Below are 27,346 nucleotides of genomic sequence, written 5' to 3' on the forward strand. Positions count from 1 at the left end.
GGCAAGGGGTTGGAATCAGACCCTTTGGCAGGTGGTCCCTTTGTGAAGTAATGGACAATGTGCAACAGAGTAATAGCAGCGGGAAGATTGAGGAAGGAGGTCATTATGGGAATAATAGATGGTTGACTTTTGCGAGTTTCACAAGCCCGAGATGAGACATTCTTAATGTAGGAACTAATATGTGTTGAGGGTCCCTTGGATGCAAGGCAGAGAATATTTGCATATATGACTTCATTTGCTAATAGATCAGTTATTAGAACTAGAAAGCTGGTTTGTGGACTAACTGGGTAGAATTTTTCCTCTCTTTTTCAAACACGTTGAGCTAGTGCTTGTGAAGGTAAATCTAGGGGGAAAGAGTAGTCAGCACTAACCTGCAAACCAGTGGGCAGCTGGGGGGCTTCTTTGAGGAAGCTATAGACTCCAGCAGTTTAGCTATAGAAATCCTAAACAGAGATCCCTGGGTGGCACAGCGGTTTGGCGCCTGCCTTTGGCCCAGGGCGTGATCCTGGAGACCCGGGATCGAATCCCACGTCGGGCTCCCGGTGCATGGAGCCTGCTTCTCCCTCTGCCTGTGTCTCTGCCTCTCTCTCTCTCTCTCTCTCTCTCTCTCTCTCTCTGTGACTATCAAAAAATAAATAAAATAAAATAAAAATTTAGAAATCCTAAACACCATTTGGGTAACAGTATGAGATGCACTACATGTATTTTTTACATTTTAAGAAAATTATATGATGTGGGGAAATTGAGATACGTAAAAATGAAGATTTATAAAATGTAGACAATATCACTGGCTAAGTTTTCATTCATCATACATGATGTAGGAAAGATGGTGGGGTTCAAAGCCAATGGCCAAGAAAGAATTCTTGAGGCATCTTTGGTGCAAAGAGATGGTTTTATTAACACATGGGGACAGGACTCTTGGGCAAAAAGCTGCCCTGGGGTCATGAGGAGTGGCCCAGTATATACTTTAAAGCTGGCAAGGGGTTAGGGATTGCTGAAGCCTCCCAGGTATTTTGGAAACAAAGTTTCCAGGATCTTGAGGGGGCTAGCTATTGTTAGGAAAAGATAATTCATTACTGTTTAGTAAAAACTCAGTCATGAGACCCTTTAGATGCATATTGGTGGGACATATGCTTGGAGGATGTACCTTGGGGTGTAGAGATAAAGAAGGTTTCCAACAGAATTTTTATATGTTAAAGTAGACTCAGGATCCTGGGGGTTGAGCTAAGATGGCCTCTTGGCCTTAGCAAAGTATTAACATCGAGGCAGCAGAGTTTCTAGAGGAAGGTCCCTTGGCCTGTTTCAAAGACTTATTAATATGCCTATGACTAAATGTCAATGGGCTATAGGTAGTAAAGAAATTTGCTAATTTTTCTTCTGCCTTTGTTTCCCACATGAACACACACACACACACACAAACTGTTAAGGAGTTTAGGCAATGGGTGTATATTTTTATGGGTATGACCATTGAGCAGGTCAAGTTAAAGGTGAGAAGGTAGAGATATATATAGATATATGTACCTGAGATACTTGTATAGAATTAATATTTGAAATCAGGAATGATTTTGAGGTCATGATTTTCAAATAAATTGGCTCAAGAAAAAGCTTTATTTTAACAGATGAAGATGGAAAGACTATACAGTATCCTAACAAGTCCGTCTAGACCAAATAAAATCTCCAATAAAAGGCTCTTAATAGAAATGTAGAAGCTATTCTTTTTTGAGAGAAAGAGTCTAATTTTGACTTTATTAAATTATTCAGGTTTTGATATATTCTCTATATATTTTTAATTCGATATGGAACTTACTTTCATTTATTCTGAATTCTAATCTTAGGGAATGTTGTCTAGAGTTATTTTCGTGAGTATTATAGATATTAAAATGTGAATTCTATTCAAATGTTGGATCTTTAAAAATATAATAAAAGGAAACAAGGCTTATTTTTCTTTTCTTTCCTTTCCCCCACCTTTTCTTCTGTATATGTGCTGCCGAAGCGAGCACCCCCCCCCCCTTCTTTTGAAAGGCAGCTTGATATAGCGGGAGGAGAAGGTTCTGTAATCAGTCAGAACTGGCCTTCTTTCTGATTCCACCGTTTGTAACCTGGGGCAAGCTACGTAATAAACTGAGCCTCAGCTCCATGAATATTAAATGATATTCAAAAAGCAGACAGTATGATATATGCATATACTTGGTATAATATAAACCTTTCCTAGATTAAATGCATTATAACTAGAAATCAGAATTCAGGAATAGATGCACTATCTTGGATTGATTATATGTCTCCCGAATAATTTATTATGGGCCTCTTTTGCTTTGGATTTCTTGGTGAAGAAACATTGCGCTTTGAAGGATAAAGACATGTTTGTTTCTGCAAATTAATGAGAATTTTGGTTCAGTTCCAAAAACGTTTATTGCAAGCTTACGGTATGGCAAGCACTGTGCCAGGTGTAGAAGACACAGAGATAAGTGGGATCCAAATTTGGCCTTGGGGAGCTTGCTGTGCAGTGTGGGGAAGAAGGAACATTTTGACTATTGTTGGGCACCTGAGGCCTGCCCACAGTGGAGATTAACCCTGACTTCTTCAGCTCCCTCCGGCGATCCCTTTTGGCTACATCTCTGTATATCTTGAAGAATGACCAGCAAGTTGTCAGGTAAAGGGAAGTGCCAGGTGTTACTTAGTGACAGATTCAGGCATTGTAAGGTTTGAAACTCCAATCATTTGGGGGCCCTGTTAAGAAAAATACAATAAAATTACAAATATAGTATTTGGCAAAAATGGATGTATTTAGAATGAGAAAAGAATCAATAAAAAAGTCAGGATTTGGGTCCTTTTTTTGCGGTCACATTTAAGCAGAGATGCTGACATAAAAAATGTAGGGCAGCCCGGGTGGCTCAGCGGTTTAGCGCTGCCTTCAGCCCGGGATGTGATCCTGGAGACCCGGGATCGAGTCCTGCATTGGGCCCCTTGAGTGGAGCCTGTTTCTCCCTCTGCCTGTGTCTCTGCCTCTCTCTTTCTGTGTCTCTCATGAATGAATAAATAAATGAAATCTTAAAAAAAAAAATGTAGTAGAGCTTCCTGATAGCAACAGGCTGACCCTCCCCACCTATGAAACACTATGACTCCAACAACAACCAGCTGGTATACCAGCCACGGAAAGGGCTGGGCCCCTAGGCTTGCATGTCATTGGTTCAAAGCAATTCTATCTGGATTCATGAACTCTTTGGAAAGTTTTTTTTTTTAAACAGCCCCTACTCATTGGCCTGAAGCATCCTAAACGTGAAGTTCGGAACAGGTAAGTGAGATCTCTGTGGAAGTGGTTAGGTCTACAATATTTACAAAGGGTTTATTGTCTTCAGGCCATTTATTCAATAGAGAACAGAATCATTAAAACATTTCTTTAGAAATGTTAAATTGCCAACCTGCGCCCAAAATACTGTGCTCACCTTAATTAGTATTGTTCAACTTTCTCAATGATTGCTATTTTTCCATTGTAGCCCAAGGTGGTTGTTACAGCATCATTTGGTATTGAACCTGGAAGGAGAGTAGAATACATCCCACTTCTAGAAGAAGCACTGAAATTAGGACAGCACAAACCAGATAACGTTCTCATTTATAATCGTCCGAATATGGTAATCTGAATTTTGAATTTGGTTCTTGCTTATGATGATGTGCTAAGGATGATTCTAGTTTTGGCCATGAAGCACATAAAATATGCAATGATAATGAATTGGATTCTATGCATAGTCTATTGTGGTGGTCTATATTAATTTAAATTATGATAATAATGAAAGTACCAAACACTGTTTACCATATGATTTTTGATACTCTACTAATGAATAGTTTAAAAAATCTTCCTGATAACATTATGAGCTAGAGGATAGCATTATTCCTTTGTTATGTAAGAGAAATCCAATAAACAGAATTAAAACGACTTGCCCAGCTAGTAAACATCAGGGTCATGATCAGAATGCACATACTCTGAGTATATGCTTGATCCCTCAGCTCTCCTGCCTTGTGGAGTGGTATGATTAATTTCATATAAAATTTGTCTTTTAAAAACTTTAGAGAAGGCATTTAGTCTGGAAATAAAACTAAAAACTATATTCATGAAAGCAAAATATAAATATTCTAAACAGAGAAATTATTTTGTGATCCATGAAGGAAGAAAAAGCAATATAAGACAATGAATACACTTTACAGTGCTTTTTCTAGTAAATTTGATCTAATGACCACCTTATTTTACATCTATGCAAGTGTCAGCTATTTATAGTGGAACCAGCTTAGGTTCCTAGCAGATTAAAATTTTTTGCAGAAAGAAAATTAAAAGAGTGCAAAGAATTGTGTAATTTTATGGAACTCTTGAGAGGTTATCTGCAGAAAATGCTTAAATGACAAGATATAAGAATAGAAAGCATTAAAACTATGTCATTTTGATTACCACCTAGCAATTCCCATTACCACATTAAATTCCTGTGTAAAGTTTTAGTAGTCTGTGGTTCATGAACTGCTGCACTCAATGATTTTAATATTCTTACTGTCTCAAAGAATTTTGAGTTTCTTTCAGATGCCTTCAAGCATATTTTTAAAAAGGCTTATTGCTTTTAAGTCAAGGAATACAAAGTCAGCAATAAAAGAGACTTTGGTTATGAGGAGGTTGGAGAAAAGGTAGGAACACATACACACACACATATGAAGTATTTCTGTGAATATGTGTGTGGCAATTGCACGTATATAAACTCATGAATTTGTAAAGAATTTATGCTAGGCCCAAAGCTAAGTACTTTCCTATACTTCTTATTTAATTCTCACAAAGCAATGAAGTAGATGTTATTACTGGTCCCATTTTACAGATGAAGAAACTCAGCTATGGAGAGGTCATAGCCCAAGGTCACAGCTCATAAGTGGTTCCAAGATTTGAATGTTGATTCAATGACTTTAACCAAGAAGATATATGCTCTTTCTTTTACTTTATCAACACATTTGATATAGATATGCAAGTTTCCTCTTCATATTTTTTTTAATGCAAATCTCTTGTCTTTCCTCTTTATAGGCAGAGATCCCCTCCTCTGTCCCTCCTTCCCATAATGGCTCACTTCCTCTCATTTTCCTTTTTTCTTGAGACTCTTCCTTATATTTTGACTTATCTTTATTTTAGATGAGGGCTTTGGATGCCCTTTATAGTAGGCCTGCTGTTTAGTTAGTAATTAAGCCCAGTGGACTGGCTTTGCTTTCAGTTTAAAGACACAAATTATGAGGCTCGGTGGTGTGTCTCATTAACCAGAATTACATTTTTGCCAAAGGAGGTAAAATCCTGGCTGCTACTCCTAAGCCTCAAGCAAACAACAACAGAATCAAAGGAATATCATATCAGTCAGCTCTGGTGCTCTACCAATATTGCCTTTTAGGAATGATAACAGGACATGTCTATAGAAGTGAATGTATATATGTAAAAGCTATTGCTGATTTGCCAAGTCTTCTTTACGTATGCCTGTAAAAGGTTTTCTTAGCCTGAAGAATAACCATTCATTCATGTCCTTTATTTCATTTGATCTGTGATATTTTTTTGTGATCATTCAACTGACAATTTTCATTATGCAGTGTGATAATTTTATTATAAGCCTGTTATTGTAATGTTAAAGACTTGGTAATTTGAAATTAGTTGTGTTTATCTGATCCTTAAAAACAAGTGGAAATGTACAATTTGGTTACACTTAACTATTTTTATTTATCTCAGTGGCACATTCAGTATCTATCAGAGCAAGGGTGGAGAAGCCAATTGAGCCTTACACTTCACCTTCGTGAAGTTCAATTCTGATTGTTACCTAAATGTGATTATTCACAGAGGCACTGTATTTATGATATTAGATTGAAGTGTTATTTTGTAAATGTACTCACTTAAATATATGAACACTTTTACAACCCTGATTAATATGTTAAGGATCCTGAGCAATGGAAATGGCCTGGCTATTCTAAATCCCTCAGAGTCTCTGGGCTTCACTCGGGGATCACCTTGATAAAATGAATGGTTATATATGCTCTGTAGGTGGTGGATCTTACTAATTTTCACTGAGGAATGTATAGCCTTGCCTGTGCCTGTACTAATAAATTCACCAAATATAAACTTCCTGATGTGTCATCTGGGGCTTAGTTAACATTTCAGAAAATAATCAGACATGTACTGAATCTTAATTCTACTTAAATAGCTGTCTCCTCATTAGAATAATTTTCCCATAAGCCACTTCCCTGCTCTTTATCTGTCTAGCTTGTTTTGTTGGCAGTATTTTAAATAAAGAGGTCTCATCTCTCTAATTTGTCTCTGACTAACTCATGACTCTATTATCATAAAGTTTACAGTGCAGAGCTTGGTTCTAGGAACAAAAAAGAAAATAAACATTTCTACTATATTAATCAGTGACTTCGATGGAGGAAAAATTGGATAGCATTTTAGATATGTCACATATACTCATTATTTTTCAAAACTAATTTTTGTTTTTGGAAAAGCAAAAATTTATTTCTCCCCCACCCCTGAAAATGATATACTATTTTCTCATTTGGAAAGACAGACACAATATTCTAAATTGCCCTTGTATGAAGAAACATTTTAATGGGTGAGTTGACGTTTCATTGTGAAGACTTTAGCTCCAAAATAAAAGAAAAAAATAAAAATAAATAGAAATTGGCTTATAATGTTAGTAGTGCATATATGTTTATGGAAAACATGAACCTCTGTTAGCTAAGTTCTGACTGTTGATGAAAACATGACTGCATCACGTTGGATTTCTTAAGGATATCCTTTGATTTGAAAAAATATGTTCTTTTGTCAGTTCGTTTGAAGCCAATATCAAATTGTTGGACTTTTTAGGAATATTTTTAACTCGTGACCCTGAAATACATAGTCATAAATCTGATATTTAGTGCTGTCTAGGCCTAGATTTTCAGGCAGATGCTCAGACGAATATATATAGATTAAGTCAGTTTCCACTGTTCTGATTTAACCTCCTTTGTTCAGTGCATATTTTTGTATACTTCCTGTGTAGGAGACAGTTCCTTTGGTTCCAGGTCGTGACCTCGATTGGGATGAAGAGATGGCCAAAGCACAGTCACATGACTGTGTTCCTGTTCTTTCGGAACACCCGCTGTATATTCTTTACACATCCGGAACAACGGGGCTGCCCAAGGTACTTGCTCTCTGAGGGATAAGTATCTGTAGCAGCAGATTTTTTTGTGCCCTGAGAATGTTTGATTACTTAGTAAAAATGCAGATTGTACCTAGAGATTTAGACTTGGGTAGTTTATATCTTAAAGGAATGTTGTGTTTAAATCCTGAAAAATATTAATCATATTTCATGTCAGATGATTTCCCTCGATTTCTTTCAAAATCTTCACATACATCAGCAAGTTGCAGTTGCTCTAGTAAGCCATTAAGATGAATGGATATTGGTTTAATCAAATTTTAATGATTAAAACATCAGGTGCTTTAATAAAATTCTACAAAACTGTTTTAAATGAAATATTTTTATTCTCTAAACTGAGATATAACTTTTGTGGAGTATGGAATTGATTTTTGATCTAAGGGAATTTGATTCTTTATTATAAACGCAAGTTTGAGAATTGATGTAGACGGTTTGAACAACGGGCAGTGTATCCAGAGTATTGAACTATGTGATTTGCAGCACTGAAGACACTCAAGGATTTTTAAATCTGCTTACCATGAAAGGTGTCTTCACAAAACAAAGTTAGAAGCATCAATATGTTGAAGGTGTCAGATAACAAATAAATACCACTTTTGTCTGTGTCTCTAAATAATACTGTTTCTTCATACAACTTCACAAAGGCTTATAGTGTCATTTTCCTATTCATTTTTATTAAGGAGTTCAACAGTCACTGAATCATAAAATTTTACTAGGGGAAGGGACTTTCACGATCACTTGCATCCCATGAGAGCAGTGGCCTCTTTATTAATATTAGATTTCTGTAGCATCAGAGTTCTGAGATATAATTTGTCATATTTTTAAAACAGTGGTTCCACTTGATTAGTCTTAAAAAAAGAAAAATTAGGATGTCCCATATAAAACTCATTTGCCTGTATAAAATGAAACATTTGGTAAGGAATGTATTCTCTCCGAGGACAGAGACCTTGCTACAATCATGCTTGGTATGTAGTTTGGTACTTAATAAATTTTTGTTCATTGAATAAATAAATAAATGCATATAGATAAATATATTTGTGTCATTGTAGAATCAAGCTCTTATGATTTCTTTAACAACTCTGGTCATCTGAAAAATATTCCTTCATATTGATGACTATGTCTTGTTCAAGCAGTCCAAATGATCTTTTGGACCCAAATCATAACCCCCTACCTTTTGCAATTTTGCATTATACATCAGTCACATAGAGTCTAACTGAATGTTTGGCTATAAAATAAAAGGGGATTCAGAAAATTATAATCTGATAGAAAAGTATGAACATGAGAGAGGAAACCCCTGACCCTGAAAACAGTATAACCTAACCAAATAAAAAAGAACCCTCCAAAAATCACTTTAGCTCCTATAAGCCTGAAGGATTCTTATTAAAACATTTGTGCCACTTCAGGATTTTAAATTACCCTGAATTTCACTGTGGCCTGGATGGGGATCTTTACAATAGGAACAGAAGAGCTTGTCAGTGACTCAAAACTGACTCAGCCTATGTGGTAGAAATGACAGTAACATATAGGGCATCAAATCTGAAAAGTGGTGGTTCCAAATAAGGAGGCTTGCTTTTTCCAGGTTTTGTCTGGGTCAAGAACTTCTCTTTTGGAGTCCTACATGCCCAAACTGAAGATCATTTGAAGATTCATTCATTCTCATTTTCTTCCTAATGTACCATCTTGAAGATAATCTGTTTCAGTAGATTGGAGAAGGCTTTCATTGTGTGGAGATCTCTGTGTTGAATTCAGCTCCATTCAATATATGTGTATTGACTGTTCATTCTGTACTAAAAGATATGAGTGAACCACAGTGCCTTCAGTCTAGCGGGTTGAAGTATATATGAATGCAGACTGGATGGAGGTTTTTTGTTCTGTGTGTGTGTGTGTGTATGTCTCCAGCTGGCCAAAACACTGATGGGGAATGGACAGAGGGGAATGAGAAGATGAGGCCTCGCCGGAAGACAGGCACTCACACTTGTGACATTGTGACCAAGCTCAGTGGACAAAAGCATCTGGATGTTAGCGTCTCCTCTGGCCTGTCAAAATCAAGGTCCATCCTTGGTGCTCAGAGGCCAGTCCTGAGTCAGTCTTGCTCTCTGACTTGTTCCTTTGGTCTTTATTTTTTTGCACAGGAACATCTCACTGATAGGGAGGCTGTGTTATTGTTCCGTACCCAGGAGACAACACCCTCTCTCTTTCTCTCTCTCTTGGAAAAGATGACATTGGTCTCTTACAGTCATTAAGTTCCACAGATATTACTGAGCACCCATATATCCCAATGTACATATATGTGTCTGGCTCTCTTTTTAGAAGTTTATATTCTATAGCCAGGACACAGGCACTAAACAAAAAGCTATGTAATGTATGAAAAGTGTTATGAGGAAAAATAAAGCAGGGTAATGGGACCAAATAGTGGGAAGAGTGGGAGAGCTGTTCCACCAAAGGATGGTCAAAGAAAGCTCTTATAAGATGACATATGAAGGATGAATAAAAGTTCTTCATAGAGTGGCATCACAGAGAGGAGGGCATATAGGCAGAAAGGGTTAGCATAAGCAAGGGAAGGAGCATGCAAGGAAGTTTCCAGGATGGCTAGTGCATATGGTACAAGTGCAGAGGAGAAATGACTAGATATATAGGCAGGAGCCAGACTCAAAATTTAGCCAAGAAGTTTAGGTTATATTCTGTATATAAGGGATGGGGAACACTAATGCTACTTAAGCGAGAGAGAAGAATATGAACCAAGGTAAACCCTAGCAACATTTTGGTGTGAAGATACATAAGTACATACAATGGAGGCAAGGAGATTCATTTTCAGGCTTTTAGGACTTCATTTGGGAGAGCATCTAATTAACAGAAATCAGAATTCGTTCAAAGATAAGAGTGAGGCAGAGGAGGGGTCCAAGATTTGAAACTGAGAGCACAGGAGAATGATGGTTTTGGATATTTACTAAACACAGGGGGTGGGTTGGGGCAGGAGAAACTCGGAATTTTGGAACATCTCTGGGCCATTAACATGGAGATGCCTAGCCAGAAGTTGGAGGTGAAGGTCTGGGTCCCAGAAGTGCATGTGGGTTGGGAGATAGACCTTGAGACCCTTGGTGGGTCCTCAATACAGAGCTCTGGTGTTTAAGCATGGGAGTGAGTAGGTTTTGCAAAGTAGGGCATGTAGAAGGGCAAGAAAAAGTAGTCGTGTCTCAAGGTCCCTCAGGACTACTTCCTTCGTCCCTCTAGTGCACTTTGGAATTTCAGTTGAATCAAAATTATACATTGTCAGCAAACCTTTATGCCATTTATTTTATTCTGTCTTATGCCTACTAGTTTTTGTTTACTTATCTGCATAACATTGCACGTTCTCAGAGGTCTTAGAATATATTTCAGACGTCTTTGGCTGCAGTATGTCACTGTCCTAAAAACTGGGCCATGGTAAATCCTCAGAAGATTCGTTAAATGATCTTTTGCTTCTCCAGTTAGTTTCCGGATTCCTATTTATTCATAAGATTCCTTTTTTTTATTTATTTATGATAGTCACACAGAGAGAGAGAGAGAGAGAGAGAGAGAGAGGTAGAGACACAGGCAGAGGGAGAAGCAGGCCCCATGCACCGGGAGCCCGACGTGGGATTCGATCCCGGGTCTCCAGGATCGTGCCCTGGGCCAAAGGCAGGCGCCAGACCGCTGTGCCACCCAGGGATCCCTATTCATAAAATTCTCATTTCACTTTTGGCAGGTAGAATCAGGATTAATGGGATCTGAAATTTTAATATTTGGATTCCTAGAATAGAAGTACAGGAAAGATGAGCACACATATGTTTATGAAGCATTTAAATATAAATTTCATGTCATCTTATAATTTGTTCTCTCAATCTTTGATCTTCATGAGGAAAAATAATGTTGTGAGCCCATAAAAATAATTCTGCTTAAAAACACTCATTTCTCATAGGCACATATAAGACACACATAAGGCAATCTATTCTTTGGTTAGAAGTTGCAGATATATTTAGGGCATATTTGCATCTCTGCGTCTGCCAGCCCTGGATTTGTCAGGTCGCTGTGTGATAGGTTAATCTGTCAGCTGCTGTAAATATTCCCGCAACCACACTGAGCTGCTTTGCATACATTTCTGCAGTGTTGTGGGCTTCTATCCTGGTTTGTTTGGGTGCTTGTATTCAGGATACTTCAAAGAATCCCTCATCTGGATGGGGTGTCCTTTTGCAAGGGGGAGATTTAGTGATGTATCTTTTTCCACCTTGATATCACGAAGGGACAGTGATAATCTCACACACACACACACACACACACACACACACACACACACACGAAGCTAACAAACAAAAAAAGCCCAGTTCCAAAGCAGAAAAGGAGGGTAGGATAAAGAGGGAAAGAAAGCAAAGTATTGAAAGGAAACCATGAGAGGATATCATGTTAAGTGAAAGAAGTCAGAGAAAGACAAATACCATGTGAACTCACTTATATGCGAAATTGAAACAAATGAAACAAAACAGAAACAGACCTCTGGATACAGAGGACAATCTGATGGTTGCCAGAGGAGAGGGGCTGATGAGATGGGCAAAATAGAGGAAGGGGGAAAAGAGGTAACTTTCTTCCAGTTAAGAAATAAATAAGACACGGGGATAATGTGTGCAAACTATAAGGAATAGAGTTAATCATATGTAACAGCTTTGTATGGTGATGGACAGTAGCTGGATTGGTCATGGTGATCACTTCCCAATGTACATAAATATTGAATCACTATGTTGTACCTGAAACTGACATAATATTGTATGTCAAGCACACTTGAAGAAAAGAAAAAAAAAAGAAGCAAATGAAAAAAAAAGAAAAAGAAAAAGAAAAAGAAAGGAAGGCATGATGAGAAAGTGGTGGGCCTTTGGTCCTGATGCATATTAACACAATTTATGTCACTTCTACTCCTACATATGTTAGGTGACATTCATATTTCTTACCCTAGAGCAAAAAATAGGAGAAAGTCAAATAAAAAAGCAGTGAACTTTTTTCTTTTTATCTGTGGTACAATTCTTGCAGTTAAAATGCTGAACTTGCTATACTTTTGCCTCTTATCTCACAGTTGTTCAGATCAATAAAAAATTATATTGCTGCTAAAGTACCGTCCGTAGAGGCAGCTTCAGAGTTATCCAAAAGCCTGTAGAAAGAGATTTTATGTTTGATGCTCTATCCCAAATGGAACCATTCCATTTCAACTAATATGATTCACTAGGTTCTACAAGTTTCAAAGCTTTCTCCCAACATAGAAGACTACTCAAAAAAAAAAAAAAGAATTGTATTTTTCTTACATGTACATTATTCACTCAACTGTTCACAGTATTGAATCAGTCAACAAATGTATTACATGCCTGTTCCATGGCAGTTACCGTACTGGAGATGAAGAGGCATTCTCAGTGTGTGTGTGTGTGGGGGGGGGGGGGCGGGGAACACAGCCCTAGGTCAGGCTGGTCACTCCAAAGACGTTTTCTGGCCCAGGAGCCAAGGAAGAAACAGGAAAGACACTTAACACAAACTGTGGGGTTGGAGATGGCTTTGAGATGACGTGGTACTTTCATGATGTCTTTGAGTACTTGTGTGATGAAGTAGGAGCTAACTGGGATCAGGGAAGAGGTGGGAGCGGTGGTTCATTCTAGAAAGAAGGGATATCATCTGTAAAGCCATTATAAGGACAAGATTATTGTTGATCTGTTGGATTTTTTTTTTAAGTAATCAGAACTGTATCTTTTATTTCTCGACTCACGGACCCCAGCCATGGGGGTGACGGATTTCTTTTAGTTAGATAAAATATTTATTTACCCTTTCTTCTTTTGTTCTTCACCTCAACTTGTCAGGCCAAATTACAACACGCGTGCACACACACGTAAGCATCTATATTTACACATGCATGCGTGAATAAATACATACCTCATGGATGGAAATATGCATATTATATTTTGTACAAGCATGTTGCAGAGTCAGATGACAGAGGAGCTCAACTTAGTATGACGTTCTCTGGAGTACTCCACACTTCCCTTCCCTGAGTATTGTGAGATCTGCTTTCCAGATTTTTATAGATCCACTAAAAAAGAAAACACTTTTGGGATGAAGAATCCCAAACTCTTAATCTTACCATACTCAGTCTTTCATCTTCTTCTGATAAAACCCATATTGTTCTGTATTTTTCTTACATTGTGGCAACGAACACTGCATACCGCACTTGGTGCTGACATATTTTATGTTTTCATATTTTATGTTTTAATAGCCCCATTTATGAAATTTTGTGGTTTTCCTTGTTTTCAAAGGCAGCTCATTAAGCTGAAAGTCATAAAGAACCTTCTGGGATGATTTTGTGATCCCGTTCCTGGGTGACTAATAACCAGCCTTTAACTTTACTTGTGTGGATTGAAGTTCTTAAATGCCCATATACATTAAAAATGTGTTGTTGTTTCGTATTAAAGAGCAAAACATTGTCTTCTCTTGCATTTTTGAGCTAGAATTCACTTTCATGTCTTTATTTGGAGTATAGAGTGTTACTCCCACCCAGAAATCTTTCAAGTTCCCCAGAAGACTTTAAAGTGTTATAGCTAATGCTCCAAAAACCAGAACAGTATATTGGCAGGTTGCAGGGCTTTTCTTTTTTCTTTTCTTTTCTTTCTTTCTTTCTTTTTTTTTTTTTACAAGGCTTTTCTGACAATATATTAGTACATCCAGTGTTTTTACTTTTAAGGTAGTTGGAGTATTAAGTACATAAGGAAAGTAAGAACAGACATTCAAAAGAGTAAAATGCAGCATGCTTGGACTTTAGGGGTAAGCACTGATATTAAATGTTTTTACCTTATACTTAAGATTTCAAATATGTTTTAAAAGAGTTTTTAGGGGATCCCTGGGTGGCGCAGCGGTTTGGCGCCTGCCTTTGGCCCAGGGCGCGATCCTGGAGACCCGGGATCGAATCCCACATCGGGCTCCCGGTGCATGGAGCCTGCTTCTCCATCTGCCTATGTCTCTGCCTCTCTCTCTTTCTCTCTCTGTGACTATCATAAATAAATAAAAATTAAAAAAAAATTTTTAAAAAAATTTTAAAAGAGTTTTTAGTTTCAGATTTATTTGGACTGTTAGAGTATAATGATTTCATTTTTGAGAATTGTTTATGTGTTTTCAGAGGCTGAACAAAGTTTCTCTTTCACTTTTTAATTATCATTACTTGGAAAATATGATTATGAATAAGAAACCAAAAAAATACTTTATTGTCTTATTTTTTAGTCACATATTAATATTATAACAAATAAATTATCTTTGTAAACCTAATCTTTCAATTTTTATTTTACTTAAAACTTTTTATGAAAGATCTACATGAAGAACATGAAATTATGCATTTTTTTCTCTAAACCATATCAGATACACAGAAAATTGAAAACTATTACCCAAATATTTTAGAGAAAAAGACTAAATTTCAGATCTATTATCTAGATTAATGAATGGTAAAATGTTACTTTATAGAAATTTTTATACTCATCCATAAAAAATAAAAATTGTTATCAAAGACCAATGAAAAACAAACATCACAGCTTTTCTCTCTCCAGTAGCTCCATTTCAGTTGTTTTTAATGAGAACTTTTTATGGAAACCTTTAATTGCTTTAACAGTTTCTGTCTTTTGAATGATATCAGCACAAGGGAAAATAAAAAGAAATGATTGCTAGAACTAAGGAAATAATTTTGTTAATAAGATACTAAATTAAATTAAAAATACCTTATAATTTTAAATATTTTTTCATTCATGATCTCATTTTTAAGTCCCACTTTTTTTGCCCAAATGGATTTAAGCATCCACCATTTTATGGGGAACACAGCATTGGTTAATATCCTTTAAAGAAGGGTAAAGGATAAAGTCCACTTGAGAGGTAAAAAGAAATTTAATCGCTTATTCCTTTCAATAATATTTTTAGTTTTACAAATGAATTACTACTCATTTATGTTTTTTCTAGCCCTTTCTTCCTTTTTATCATTCCTAGTTGACTCATCTTCTCTTCTGTACCATATAATCTAAAAATTTACCCTTCTATCCTAGTTAGTTTGGGTGCTTGTATTCAGGATACTTCAAACAATCCCTCATCTGGATGGGGTGTCCTTTTGCAAGGGGGAGATTTAGTGATGTTGCAAATTGCAATGATTAATATCAAATTCCTCAAAGTATTGAATCATAAGAAAAGATATTAAAAAAAAAACAAACTAATGAGTGAAGTTCAAGAAAAATAGTACAGAATATAAGAGGAAAGAGCTGCTCAGTTTACACGGGGGAAATGCACGTGTGAAATCTTCTGGCAGGGGGCTAAGGATTTCTAATACTCCGATGATGATCCAGAGAGCCAGCTGCATGCTAACCATGTCGTGCACCGCAGAGAGTAGCTGTCAAATGCCAACGAAGCTGCATGTGACATTTGCCAAGGGGCCGGGTGTTTCTGCTGGTAGATAAAGTGTGTTCCACAGCTTGATACCTCTGTTTTATTAGTGGTACCTAAGGAGAACAGCTACTTTAGTCACTAATGGAAAGTCGGTATGTTTTTCATTTCTCTGATTCACGCATGTACGTTAAAGCTGGTGAGTTATGCCGAAAGGTTCCAACTAGTAGTACATTTATTAATTAGGGCCCTGTTTACCTTTAGGTAAAATAATTATTTTCTGCATAAAGTAATAATAGTTGCTCTACTAGAAGATGATTCCAAATCCATGTGAATGAAATATAGCTTGTTTTTAAGCAAGCATTCACTTGATCATTTTGAATATTCAAGCAGTTAATCCTTTTTAAGTCACTGATGATTAATGTTTATAGTGAAGCAATAAATGCAATTATTAAATTTATCATCAGCTTTTATTTATGGTGACTCTTGTGCCAGTTTTCAAATATTAATCTTGTATTAGAGTTGATTATGTTCAATATTGTGGATAGCTGCTAGAAACTGGTTCATGAAAGCTGTAATACTGTGATGTAGTAATCCCTACTTTTGCCCCAAATGTAATATAAGGCAAATCTGTCAGCCTTAGATCTGACCCAGGAGGATTGCTTTGTCAGAATTCCAGAATTCATCATGAAAGAATCATTTAGCTCTCATACTATGACAGCAGGAACCCCAGTATAGCATTGTAATGAGGCTCCGGTTAGAATATGACTTTGTTTCCTCTAAGCATCCTACTATTATTTAATAATATCAAGGAATAGCCATTGTTATATTATGCTCTGTTTGAAGAACACAATTACGTTTGACTTTGCACTTAATTTTGAGAGTTTCCATTGTGTTCTGGAAAAAGTGTCTGCAAATGTAATGTTGTTAATTTATGCTACCCCTGGAAAAAGAAATGTCATTGCATGTGATTCTATGAGGTCATGAGTTTTCTTTAGAAAGTCAAGAATGGTCTGTGAATTCTCACAAGTGAGCTGATCTAGACAAATTTTTCTCTGTTTATTATTGGGGGAGCCAAATAAATATTGATGCGAATACAATTATATGAAAGCCAAAGTCATATGTAGTTTATAGAATATAAAATACTTAAAACAGGAACTTTTAAAGATGGATAGTATGGAGGCAAAGAATCTCTTCACACATGGGTTATTGATGTTAACGTCATGTTTTCTTTCCTTTAGGGTGTTGTTAGACCCACCGGGGGATACGCTGTAATGCTAAACTGGACAATGTCTTCGATCTATGGACTTAAACCTGGAGAGGTAATCATGGTTTTAAATTCATGATACTTGACATTTCCCTGATGAACGTTTATGTAGTTTACTATCTTCTTATTTTTTAGGTGTGGTGGGCAGCCTCTGATTTAGGCTGGGTTGTTGGGCATTCCTATATCTGTTATGGACCTCTTCTACATGGGAACACAACAGTTCTATATGAGGTAATCAAATGAAATTAATACCACCTAAAGAGATCTATATCTATTTTTATATATTATGAAATATTTTGTTATGAAATTAATACCACCACCTAAAGAAATCTATGATCTATATCTATCTATTTTTTATTTTATTTTATATTTTTAACTGAAACTTTTAAGGAGTAGTTTCCAAGAGAGAGCAGAAAAAATTTGGATTAGAGGCAGAGACATTTTCATATCTTCTTCCAGTTAAAGATATGATTTCAAAGAGAAAGGAATACAGAAAAATAATAGCCAGCTATTTAAATTGTGCTGAACAAAGCCAGTAAATATTATTTTATGAAAAACATATACTAATGAACTTGTTGTCTATTCCTTTTTTTAAAAAAAGATTTTATTTATTTATTCATAGAGACACAGAGAGAGAGAGGCAGAGAGACAGGCAGAGAGAGAAGCAGGCTCCATGCAGAGAGCCTGACGTGGGACTTGATCCAGGGTCTCCAGGATCACGCCCTGGGCTGCAGGAGGCGCTAAACCACTGCACCACTGGGGCTGCCCTTGTTATCTATTCCTAAAGGATTTCTAGAAAGTATTGTCCCAAAGTTATTGCAATAGAATAAAAAAAAAATTTAAATGATCATTCCCAGGGCACCTTGGTGGCCCAGTTGGTTAAGTGTTTGCCTTTTGTTCAAGTCATGATCACAGGGTCCTGGGATCCAGTTTTGCATCGGGGGATCCCTAACCAGCGGAGAGCCTGCTTCTGCCTCTCCCTTGGCCCCTCCCCTGGCTTGTGCTCTCTCTCTCTCTCTCTTTCTCTCTCTCGGAAAAATAGAATTCTTAAAAAAAAAAATCATTCCCTTTGAAGTAAAAATAAATCTCCACACTGAATACCGCTAGTGAATGGTAGTATTAGGAACATAAATGTAACGGAGCTGCAGCTGCCCTATAAGTATTCAGCTGCCTTTTATTGCTGAACAACATACAGTTCTTGTGCATTTTCCATCGGCCTTTTATTATTTCTTGGGTTTATTTGAAGCATGATTTGAACACCATGAAAGGGACTCAGGTATTTGTCTTTATCCTGGAATGATGTGCTCAAGAAGGGTGTAGATGCTTTACGGGATATTTTTATGTAAAAGATTAAATATAATAGGTACATTCGAAAACCTTTTATCTGCACCCTGCTTTCTTTTGTATGATGGATAAACATCCTCCATTCCTTCTGATAGCAAAACAAAGCTTTTTAGACCTTTGCCCACTTCTAGCTATCCCATCTTAACTTTCTTCTCCACTAAACTTCTTGAAAAAAGTACCAAACCTACACTGTGTGGATTTCATATTCTTTTAGAAGCTCTTTATCCCATGATGGTGCAATTTCTGTCCACATCACTTCCTAGAATCTACCACAGCAGAGGTCAACAGTGACTTCATATGTGACCAAATCAAAGGATCTTCAATCTGATTTTCTTTTCACTCCCTCTGTGCATCAACCTTGCTGTTTCCTGCAAGTAATTCTCTCTCCTCCTGAACTCCACACCCTTTTGCTATTGGTCTGGCTGTTTCTTCTGCCTAGCATGACTTTCCCTTTGTCCTTCCTTACCTGATTAATTCCTCCTATGCTTGAAGACTCTGCTTAGATGTTCTTATCTTTTCAAAGTTTCCTCTTAACAGCCTTTGGTTTTGATTAGTGTCCCTTTCCATGGTTCCATTGTCCCCGCGGATATCACTGATCACTGAGCTGAGCACACTGTCTTGATACTATCTGTTTATATCTAGTAGAGTGTGAGATCCTCAAAATCCAGTCTTCCAGCATAATGCATAGCACACACTAAACACTCAGCAAATGCTCAGGGAACTAAATTGACCTCTACTCCTCTGTTCTCCTATCTCTCAGACAGCTTGTCCTCCTTCCCTCTCTTGGTTTCTCTTACTTTGATCCTAAACATTGGGGTTTATAAGAGTCTTATTCTTAGCCTTTTCTTCTGCTTATATTTTGGGGATAAACCTCATGCAGTTGGATTTGTGTTGTGCTAATTAAACCGAGGCTTCTAACTACTCATATGTATATATCAGATCTTCCTGCTGAGCACCAATTTATGGTTAGACCAACTTTGGATGGTGCATACACATCTTATGCTCAAGATGACATGAACTGATCTCACCTCTCCATTCTTCCTTGCAAAACTCATTTCTCTCCATGTACTCTGTAGTTTTGTTAATTTTACCTGAATCTACCCAGTCATCCAAACTAAGAATCAAGGAGTGATTCTAAGGTCATGATCTTTACATATCACACCCCATCAGCCATTACATTTTGCTGAGTCTATATTTTAGTACCTGTCACAAGTGTCCTTCTCTCCCATACCTCCTGCCATATATTCAAAGCTGATCTCCAGCTGGCATGCATAAGTATGTTGTTGGCTGGTGTGTATTCTGTGTTTGGCTTCTGATCTGATTTGTGCCTATTCTCTCCAGCTGTATATTTCAGACTGTCATCAGATAACCAATCTAGAGCATGTTCTAACAGGTGCTTCTGCTTTAAATGTCCTTCTAGATGACCTCTACCCTACCTCCAATTTCTGAGCTTTCCCCATTTATAGTTATCAGTCTAAAATGTAAAAAGCCAACATAGAACTTCGTTGCTTAGAATTCTTCAAAGGGTTGAGTTCTGCTTTTGTGAAGATGAAGATGACATACTTTTCTTTAATCCTCCCTTTAAATACAACTAAAAGTCATAAGCATGTCTACGACAAACAATAAAAGACTGAAAGGTGGGCACAAGAAGGGAAACTGGCTTTAGGGACCTTGAGACCCAAGGAACAACATGGTGATAAGACCCTGGATTTTATTTTTCTTACATTCTAGATTTGCTGCTGAAAAAAGCTGGCAACTCAGAAAAGCCAATGATAACAAAAAAACTAAATAAAAAAAACCTAAAACTAAAAAAAGAAAAAAGCATGATCTCTTAAGCCAAAGGAGTATTAAAGTGACAGCCTAAATAAAACATAAAACTTTAGATGGCACTATGCTAGGCAAACACCACAGAAAAATCCACGCTGTCTCTTCCCACCCAACAGCAAAAGCTGAGTTTATACTTCCACGTTTATCAGGTGGTAAATAGGAGCTGTAACCCACCATCATCCCATAGGGGTGTCAGAGAAATTCAACTAGGGAGCCAAGACTTTTATCCCTGCTCAGTAATAATGAGGACTCCACATACTTGCAGTGACAGTGAAAACCAAAGGAGTCTGGACTTATACCCCCTCCCATCAGTAATGAGGTACTCTTCTCACTTTTGATTGGAATGGTGTCAGAGGAGGGCATGCTGGAGGCAGTAACAGGGCACTCTTACCTTCCAGCCAGGGAGTTATCAGTGGAAGCCCACTGTTGGAAGTGGAACTCACCCAGCATCAATGAGAAGCATTCTTCAGTTTGGTTATCAGTGGAAGCCAAATGAAGAATCTGGATTTCTAGCCCCTCCTGTCCCTTTCTTGATGGAGTGAAATTAAAGTTAAGCCATCTGTAACAAAAGACATCAATATGAGCCAGTCTCAGAATATAATACACACAATATCCAAGCTTTGATGAAAAAAAAACAATCACTCTTCATACCAAGAACTAGAATGATATCAAGATACCTGAAAAAAAAATTGATGGAGATGTTAGAATTATCTGACAAAGATTTTAAAGGAGTCATGATAAATGTGCTTCCATAAGTGATTATGAACATTCTTGAAAGAAATGGAAAAATAGAAAGTCACAATGAAGGTATAGAAGTTATAAAGGAAAACCGTGTGGAAATCTTAGAACTGAAAATTACAATAGCCAAAATAAAAACTCAATGGGGGTATGGATAAAATAGGTGAAGGAGATTAAGAGGTACAAACTTTCAGTTATCAAATAAGTAAGTCACAGTAGATGGAATATAATCAATAATTATATAATAATGTATGGTGACAGATGGTAAGGACACTTCTCATGGTGAGGATCATATAATGTATGAACTCATCAGATCACTTTGTTGTACACCTGAAACTAGTATAACATCATAGGTCAACCATAATTCAATAATAAATTAAAAAAAAAACCTCAATGGATGGGGTCCATAATGGAAGGGGCAGAGGAAAGAATCAGTGAACTAGAAAAAGGAACAATAGAAATTACCCAATCTAAACAAGAGAAATAAAATTGACTGAAAAAAAAATGAGCAGAGCCTCAGGGAAATGTGGAATAATAACAAGATCTAGCATTTTTGACATCAGTGTCATGAAAAGAGAGGAGGAAGGTGGGGGGCGGAGAAAGTACTGAAAAAAATAATGAAAATTCTCAACTTCTCAAACTTGCAAAAGTTATACTTCTATAGATTCATTCAAGAAACTGAGTAGACTTCCAAACGGTTAATCCACAGAAACACACTGTGTTTCACACACATCATAAACTTCTTTTTTTTTTTTTTAAGATTTTATTTATTTATTCACAAGAGACACAGACAGAGGGAGGAGCAGGCTCCAGGCAGGGAGCCCAACATGGGACTTGATCCCGGGTCTCCAGTATCACACCCTAGGCCAAAGGTGGCGCTAAACCGCTGAGCCACCGGGGCTGCCCCAAATCATAAACTTCTGAAAGCTAAAGACAAAGAGTAATATTGAGACTTGGGAGAAAGCAAGGATACCTTACCTATGGGGGAAAGCCATTTTTTTTTTTTTTTTTTTTTTTTACAGTTTACTTATTTCAGAGAGAGAGTGAGAGCATGAGAGTGCTTGAGGAGGCAGGCAGGGACAGAGAGGGATAGAGAGATAGAGATAGAAGGAGACAGAGAGAGAGAGAGAGAGAGAGAATTCTCAAGCAGACTCCCCACAGAGCCTGACTTGGGGCTCCCTCCCAGGACCCTGAGATCATGACCTGAACCAAAATCAAGTCAGTCACTTAACCCGCTGAGCCACCCAGGCATCCCAGGAAAGCCATTTGAATGACAGGATTTTCCTTCAGAAGTCAGAGGAAAGTGACACATTTTTCAAGTGTGGAAAGAAAGGAATTGTCAATCTAGGATCTTATATCCATCAAAATATACTTTAGGAATAAAGAAGAAATAAGGATATTCTCAAGATGAAGAAAAACTTCAGAGAAATTGTCACTATTCCCCTAAAGGAATGGCCAATGGTCAGTATTGATGATAAATGATTTAATGACCCTTCCTGTGATTTGACCAAAGCAAAGATACTCACTGTCACCCTCTATTCAACGTAGTCTTGGAAACAGAAGCAAAAACATTTAGAAAGGAAGAAATAAAATTGTGTCTCTTTGAGGCTGCATGATTATCTATGTAGGAAATTATAGAACATATAAAAAAAACATAAAAAGTGAGTTCAATGAGGTCTCAGGATACAAGATGAACACCCAAATATCAAGTGTATTTCTATATACTAGCAATGGACACCTGTGACTAGGAAGGCAACATGAGATATCCTTATGGAGGTGGAACTGTACTATGCCTTGACTATATCAGTATTACAGTTGTGATATTCAACTGTATTTATCCAGAATACATGGTATATTTGCATGAATCTACAATTATCTTATGTAAAAAGTTTAATTCAAAAATTAAAAAAAAAATTAAGCCTTCAAAGAACTCTTGTCTATTACAAAAGGAGTTCAGACTCCTTTGCCTCATACAAGTGAGTGATAGTCATCACTCCATAGGCCTTTGGCCTATGTTTAAAGTCTTATCGATGGTTCCTGGCCTCTGACTCAGCTTCCCACTTAAAAACCCTGTCATACTGGCACTTACGTGAACAGAACTGCCAGTGATTGAGTTGTTCCTGCTGGTAAAGTTCCACTTTTGTTCTCATTATGTAGCAGAGTGGTCCTTTCCTTAAGGGATCAAGTTAAATATCATCTCCTCTCTGATATCTCCTTTGCTTTCCTTTGGCTGATTGAGGTGTTCTCTGTACTTCAATAATATCTAGATTCCTCTAATCTTGCAGATTCAGTGCTGTGATACTGTAAACCCTGAGGGCAAGGGATATTGTCATTTCTGTACCCCTGCCCTGTGCCTGGCATGGTGCTTTCCAGGTGGTAGGTAAAGTTTGTTGTGTAAATGAACCATTTCTTTTTTAAAAATTTTTATTTTATTTATTTATGATAGGCACACAGTGAGAGAGAGATAGAGGCAGAGACATAGGCAGAGGGAGAAGCAGGCTCCATGCACCGGGAGCCCGACGTGGGACTCGATCCCGGGGCTCCAGGATCGCGCCCTGGGCCAAAGGCAGGCGCCAAACCGCTGCACCACCCAGGGTTCCCCAAATGAACCATTTCTAAGGGGATTAATTAACAACTTGAGTGTGCAGAAAGCAGGGAAAAAAAACTTGTTTGCTCGATTAATTAAAATAAAACCAAAATAAACTGATAATGAGTTCTGACTGGTCATCAGGGCAGCAAGTGAAAAAATATTTATTAACCTCCACAAATGATCATTCTATTTGTGCCCCAATTTTAAGTGGATTACCAAGTTAATATTGTTTTATTTTAGTCTGACTAGTTTATTTTTATTTAGGAAGCTAACATCTCTCATTAGGAAATTAAAAATATATTCTTTTTACAGTGAATAGAATAATATAACAAGTCCTTCATACTTCTCATAGGGTTATCTTTCTAAAGAGAAATATAATCATATACAGCTCAGTATGTTCAAAGCTTTATATTAATTTTTAATGAATTATAGCATTTAAAAGGTATATGGCAGTGGATTGGTGAGTGTGATGATATTTTTACATAATGATGAATTTTGATTTGATAAAAATTGATGTTCTGAAATACTGGTTCATTATGTGACCAAGTCATCTAGAGTTCATAAAACATATCTCTTACTGAATGTAAATGGTTCATGATAATTTATGAAGGAATAATGTATGAATCCTTTTTCTTAGCAAAGATAATTTTTTTAATATTCAGGAATTGAATACATATCTACATCAGCTGAAAAAACTCAAAAATGGCTATAACTAAGTTGGAAAATCAGTTCAGCTTCTAGATATGTTTAGTCACCCACTTGAAACACTGTTGAATTCGTGTTTCAACATGAATACATAAAGCAGAAAATAGGATTTTCTTTTCTGCCACAGAGGGCATATAGCTCTGCATCTGTAGGGTGAAAACATATTGGAAATCCTGGTTGTCTGCTTTGGCTTTAGCTTTCTGATAATTACCAATTTTTTAACACATTTCTATTTCTTTCATTAAAACAAACAACCCCCTCCAAAAAAAAAATTACGCATAAGTTCTCAGTTCCTTATCCCTTTGCAGTTAGAACACTCTCTTCCTCGTTGAAGGCTTACCTGTGCCTGATAGCTGGACGTCACTCTACAGTCCTCTCCCGTTGGCATCTCTCACCATCATTCCATAATAACAGCTTTTGGTAATTTCCCTGGATCTCTCTATTTTTCAAAACGCTAATGGACATTTTCTGTCCTAATCATTCTTGGCTTCTCAACCCTTGAACGTTGCTCACTCTCTTCCCTTCCAAGGCACAGCCTGCTCCTGTTTTCCTCAAGTTGTTCAAATGCTCATTCCTGCTACAGGAATTTGTCCACTTGTTGCCAGATATATTTCCTCTCATCCTTTAGATCATAGCTCAAGTATCTCCTCCTCATGAAGCCCTCCTTGACCTCTCTGACTGGGTCAAATCTTGTTCTCTCTCATAAGCACCTAAGGTTTTTCCTCCCTGGCTTGTGTTCCAAACCCAGTTCCCTTTAGTTTATAGGCCACTTTGGTTTGCTTATTTGGCCCCATCTGCTATAACCTCCGAGAGGCAGGAGATCATCTTCGTGTTCGCTCACCATCAATTCTCAGCAACTAACCATTAAAAATATGCAGTCATTTATAACGTAAGCATTGTTTCTTTTGAATTTTGTTCCCATGCCAATTGAGAAATACATAAAAGCCTGAAATGTGTGTGTGTGTGTATGTGCTCTTGACATATATTTAGTTCCCAATAAATATTTGTTAAATAGATGCCTGGATGAAGATATCAAGAGAAGCAAACAAACCTTGATTTTGTAAGTAAAGACTTTTTTTCCCCTTATGAAGGAATATGTAATTCTAGTATCTTTACCAGAGAATTTTATGAACAACATAAGTAATAGTTTATTTTTTTTTAATAAGTGAAGATTTGGTATTATTCACTGAACTGGACATATTTAAGGTATGCAGTTCTAAAAATCAGACTAGCGCAACCAGTTAAAGTATGCAAACCAATTCTGAATAATTCAGTCCTTATTTTTTGAGAGGAAGAGAATAAACGGTGCCTTTTTGGAAATTTACTTTCTTAATGGAGCACTGATTCTGACGGACCTAACCCCAACGACATATAGACAAAAATATATTGTGATAGTAGTGTTGTCAGAGGAGAAATGAAGCAAACAATACTTTCATACAGGAACTTTCAGGTATAAACAAATTTAGCAGCCTGGTGTGTATGTGCAGACACGTGTATGTGTTGGTAAATGATGGATATACTCAGATAAGCTTTTTGGCTTCTTTCTTCTGTTTTGTCCCCTTTTACAAAAACCCTGTCATCTGCAGAATCAAAACCCAACACTTCTTCTCAAGGTAAAGAAATCTGGCTGGGTATTTATCTTCATGTGGGTACTAATGTACAAATGTGTATCCTGTACACACATCTCAATCATATAATACAGTGGAACCCAGGCTTTTATAATGGCAACAGTGTGGCTAAGCAAGAAACCAACTTACTTGATATTACTTTTTGTTACTGTCCTTCATGATCCTTTTAATTTCTGAAGCATCTGGTACATTCTCTGCTCTTTCTGGTTTTTTTGAGTCTTCTCTCTTCCTGGTTAGTCTACCTAAAGGTTTATTGATTTTATCTTCTCAGACAACTCTTAGTTTTCATTTTTTCTATTGTTTTTTTTATTCTCTATATGATTTATTTCTACTCTAGTCTTTATTATTTCCTTGTTTCTGCTAACTTAGGTTCTTAGCTGTTCTTTATATGGTTCCTTGAGATGTAAACTTAGTATGTTTATTTGAGATCTTTCTCTCTCTTTTGGGGATCTCTCTCTTTTTTTTAAATGTCAGAGTTTATTGCTATAAACTTAACCTCTTAGTATCAGTTTTGTTGCATCTGTAAGTTTTGGTATGTCATGTTTTCATTTTCGTCTGTCTTGAGATGCTTTTAAAATTCTCTTTTTATTTCCTTATTGACCCAATGGTTGTTCAAGAGTCTGTTATTTCTACATATCTGTGAATTTCACTGTTTTCTTACTATTATTGATTTCTAGTTTCATTCCATTATGGTCAGAAAAGATACTTGGAATGATATATCTATTTTCTTAAATTTGCTTGTTTTGTGACCTAACATGTGATCTATGTTGGAGAATGTTTTAAATGCCCTTGAGAAGGATATTTATTTCTTTGCTGTTGGGTGGAAAGATGTTGGCCAAGGTGTACAAAGTTTCAGTTATTCAAGATGAATTAATTCTGGAGATCTAATGTACAACAACAGGATTACAGTTTAAAAGGCTGTATTATATGTTTCAAATTTGATAAAAGGATAGATTGCCAGTGTTCTCACCAAGCACAAACACCAAAAAGAAAAAAAGAAAAGAAAATCCTAACTATGTGAGATAATGAATATATTAACTAGTTTGATTGTGGTGATTATTTCAGAATGTATATACATTCATAAACACACCAAGTTGTACATTTTAAATACATACAATTTTTATTTGTCAGTTACACCTTAGTAAATCTGAGGAAACTTATGTAAAACTACTTGTATAAAAAAATACAAAATATACCAAAATATACTCAAATAGGTTTTACCTTAAATAAAAAAAAAAAAAAAGAAGAAGAAGAAGACGAAAGTAGCTTACTGTTCTTTGGCTAAGTTATTACCTAGAATGGAATGTTGATTACTGGTCACCTTCAATTTAGTTTGGCATTAAGTCGTAAACTAGTTGGTGTACTTGATCTTGATATGGCATTTGCCATTTTTACGTAGTAACAGTCTCTTTGGAAGTCCTCACGGAATGAAAGCTTGCGCTCCTTTTACATTTGTTTGCATTTCACAAATTGTATACCTTATAGCAGCAAGCCATTTCAGTAATGTACGCTCACTAGATTTACCAGGACAGTTGGCTATCTGTTAAAAATTCAACAATTAGCTTTGAAGATATGTACTACATTCCGCCTTCTCAGACAATAAGAGGAAATAGAGGATTTTTGCCTCTATTGCCTATCATGCATTTTCCACACATGGACCTTC

At 36.7% G+C, this 27,346-nt stretch overlaps 1 protein-coding gene across 1 annotated transcript in view; it reads left to right on the forward strand.

Annotated features, from left to right (window-relative positions):
- ACSS3 (acyl-CoA synthetase short chain family member 3) overlaps nucleotides 1–27,346 on the forward strand; it is a 142,061-nt gene that overhangs the window by 47,982 nt on the left and 66,733 nt on the right. Inside the window, exons 4-7 of the mRNA XM_055341559.1 lie at nucleotides 3,495–3,629; nucleotides 7,038–7,178; nucleotides 16,826–16,906; nucleotides 16,987–17,082. Coding sequence (XP_055197534.1) covers nucleotides 3,495–3,629; nucleotides 7,038–7,178; nucleotides 16,826–16,906; nucleotides 16,987–17,082 — 453 coding nt within the window. The remainder of the gene's footprint in view (nucleotides 1–3,494; nucleotides 3,630–7,037; nucleotides 7,179–16,825; nucleotides 16,907–16,986; nucleotides 17,083–27,346) is intronic.

The sequence above is a fragment of the Nyctereutes procyonoides genome, unplaced genomic scaffold (genome assembly GCF_905146905.1).
Source record: "Nyctereutes procyonoides isolate TBG_1078 unplaced genomic scaffold, NYPRO_anot_genome, whole genome shotgun sequence".
NCBI classification, from domain to species: domain Eukaryota; kingdom Metazoa; phylum Chordata; class Mammalia; order Carnivora; family Canidae; genus Nyctereutes; species Nyctereutes procyonoides.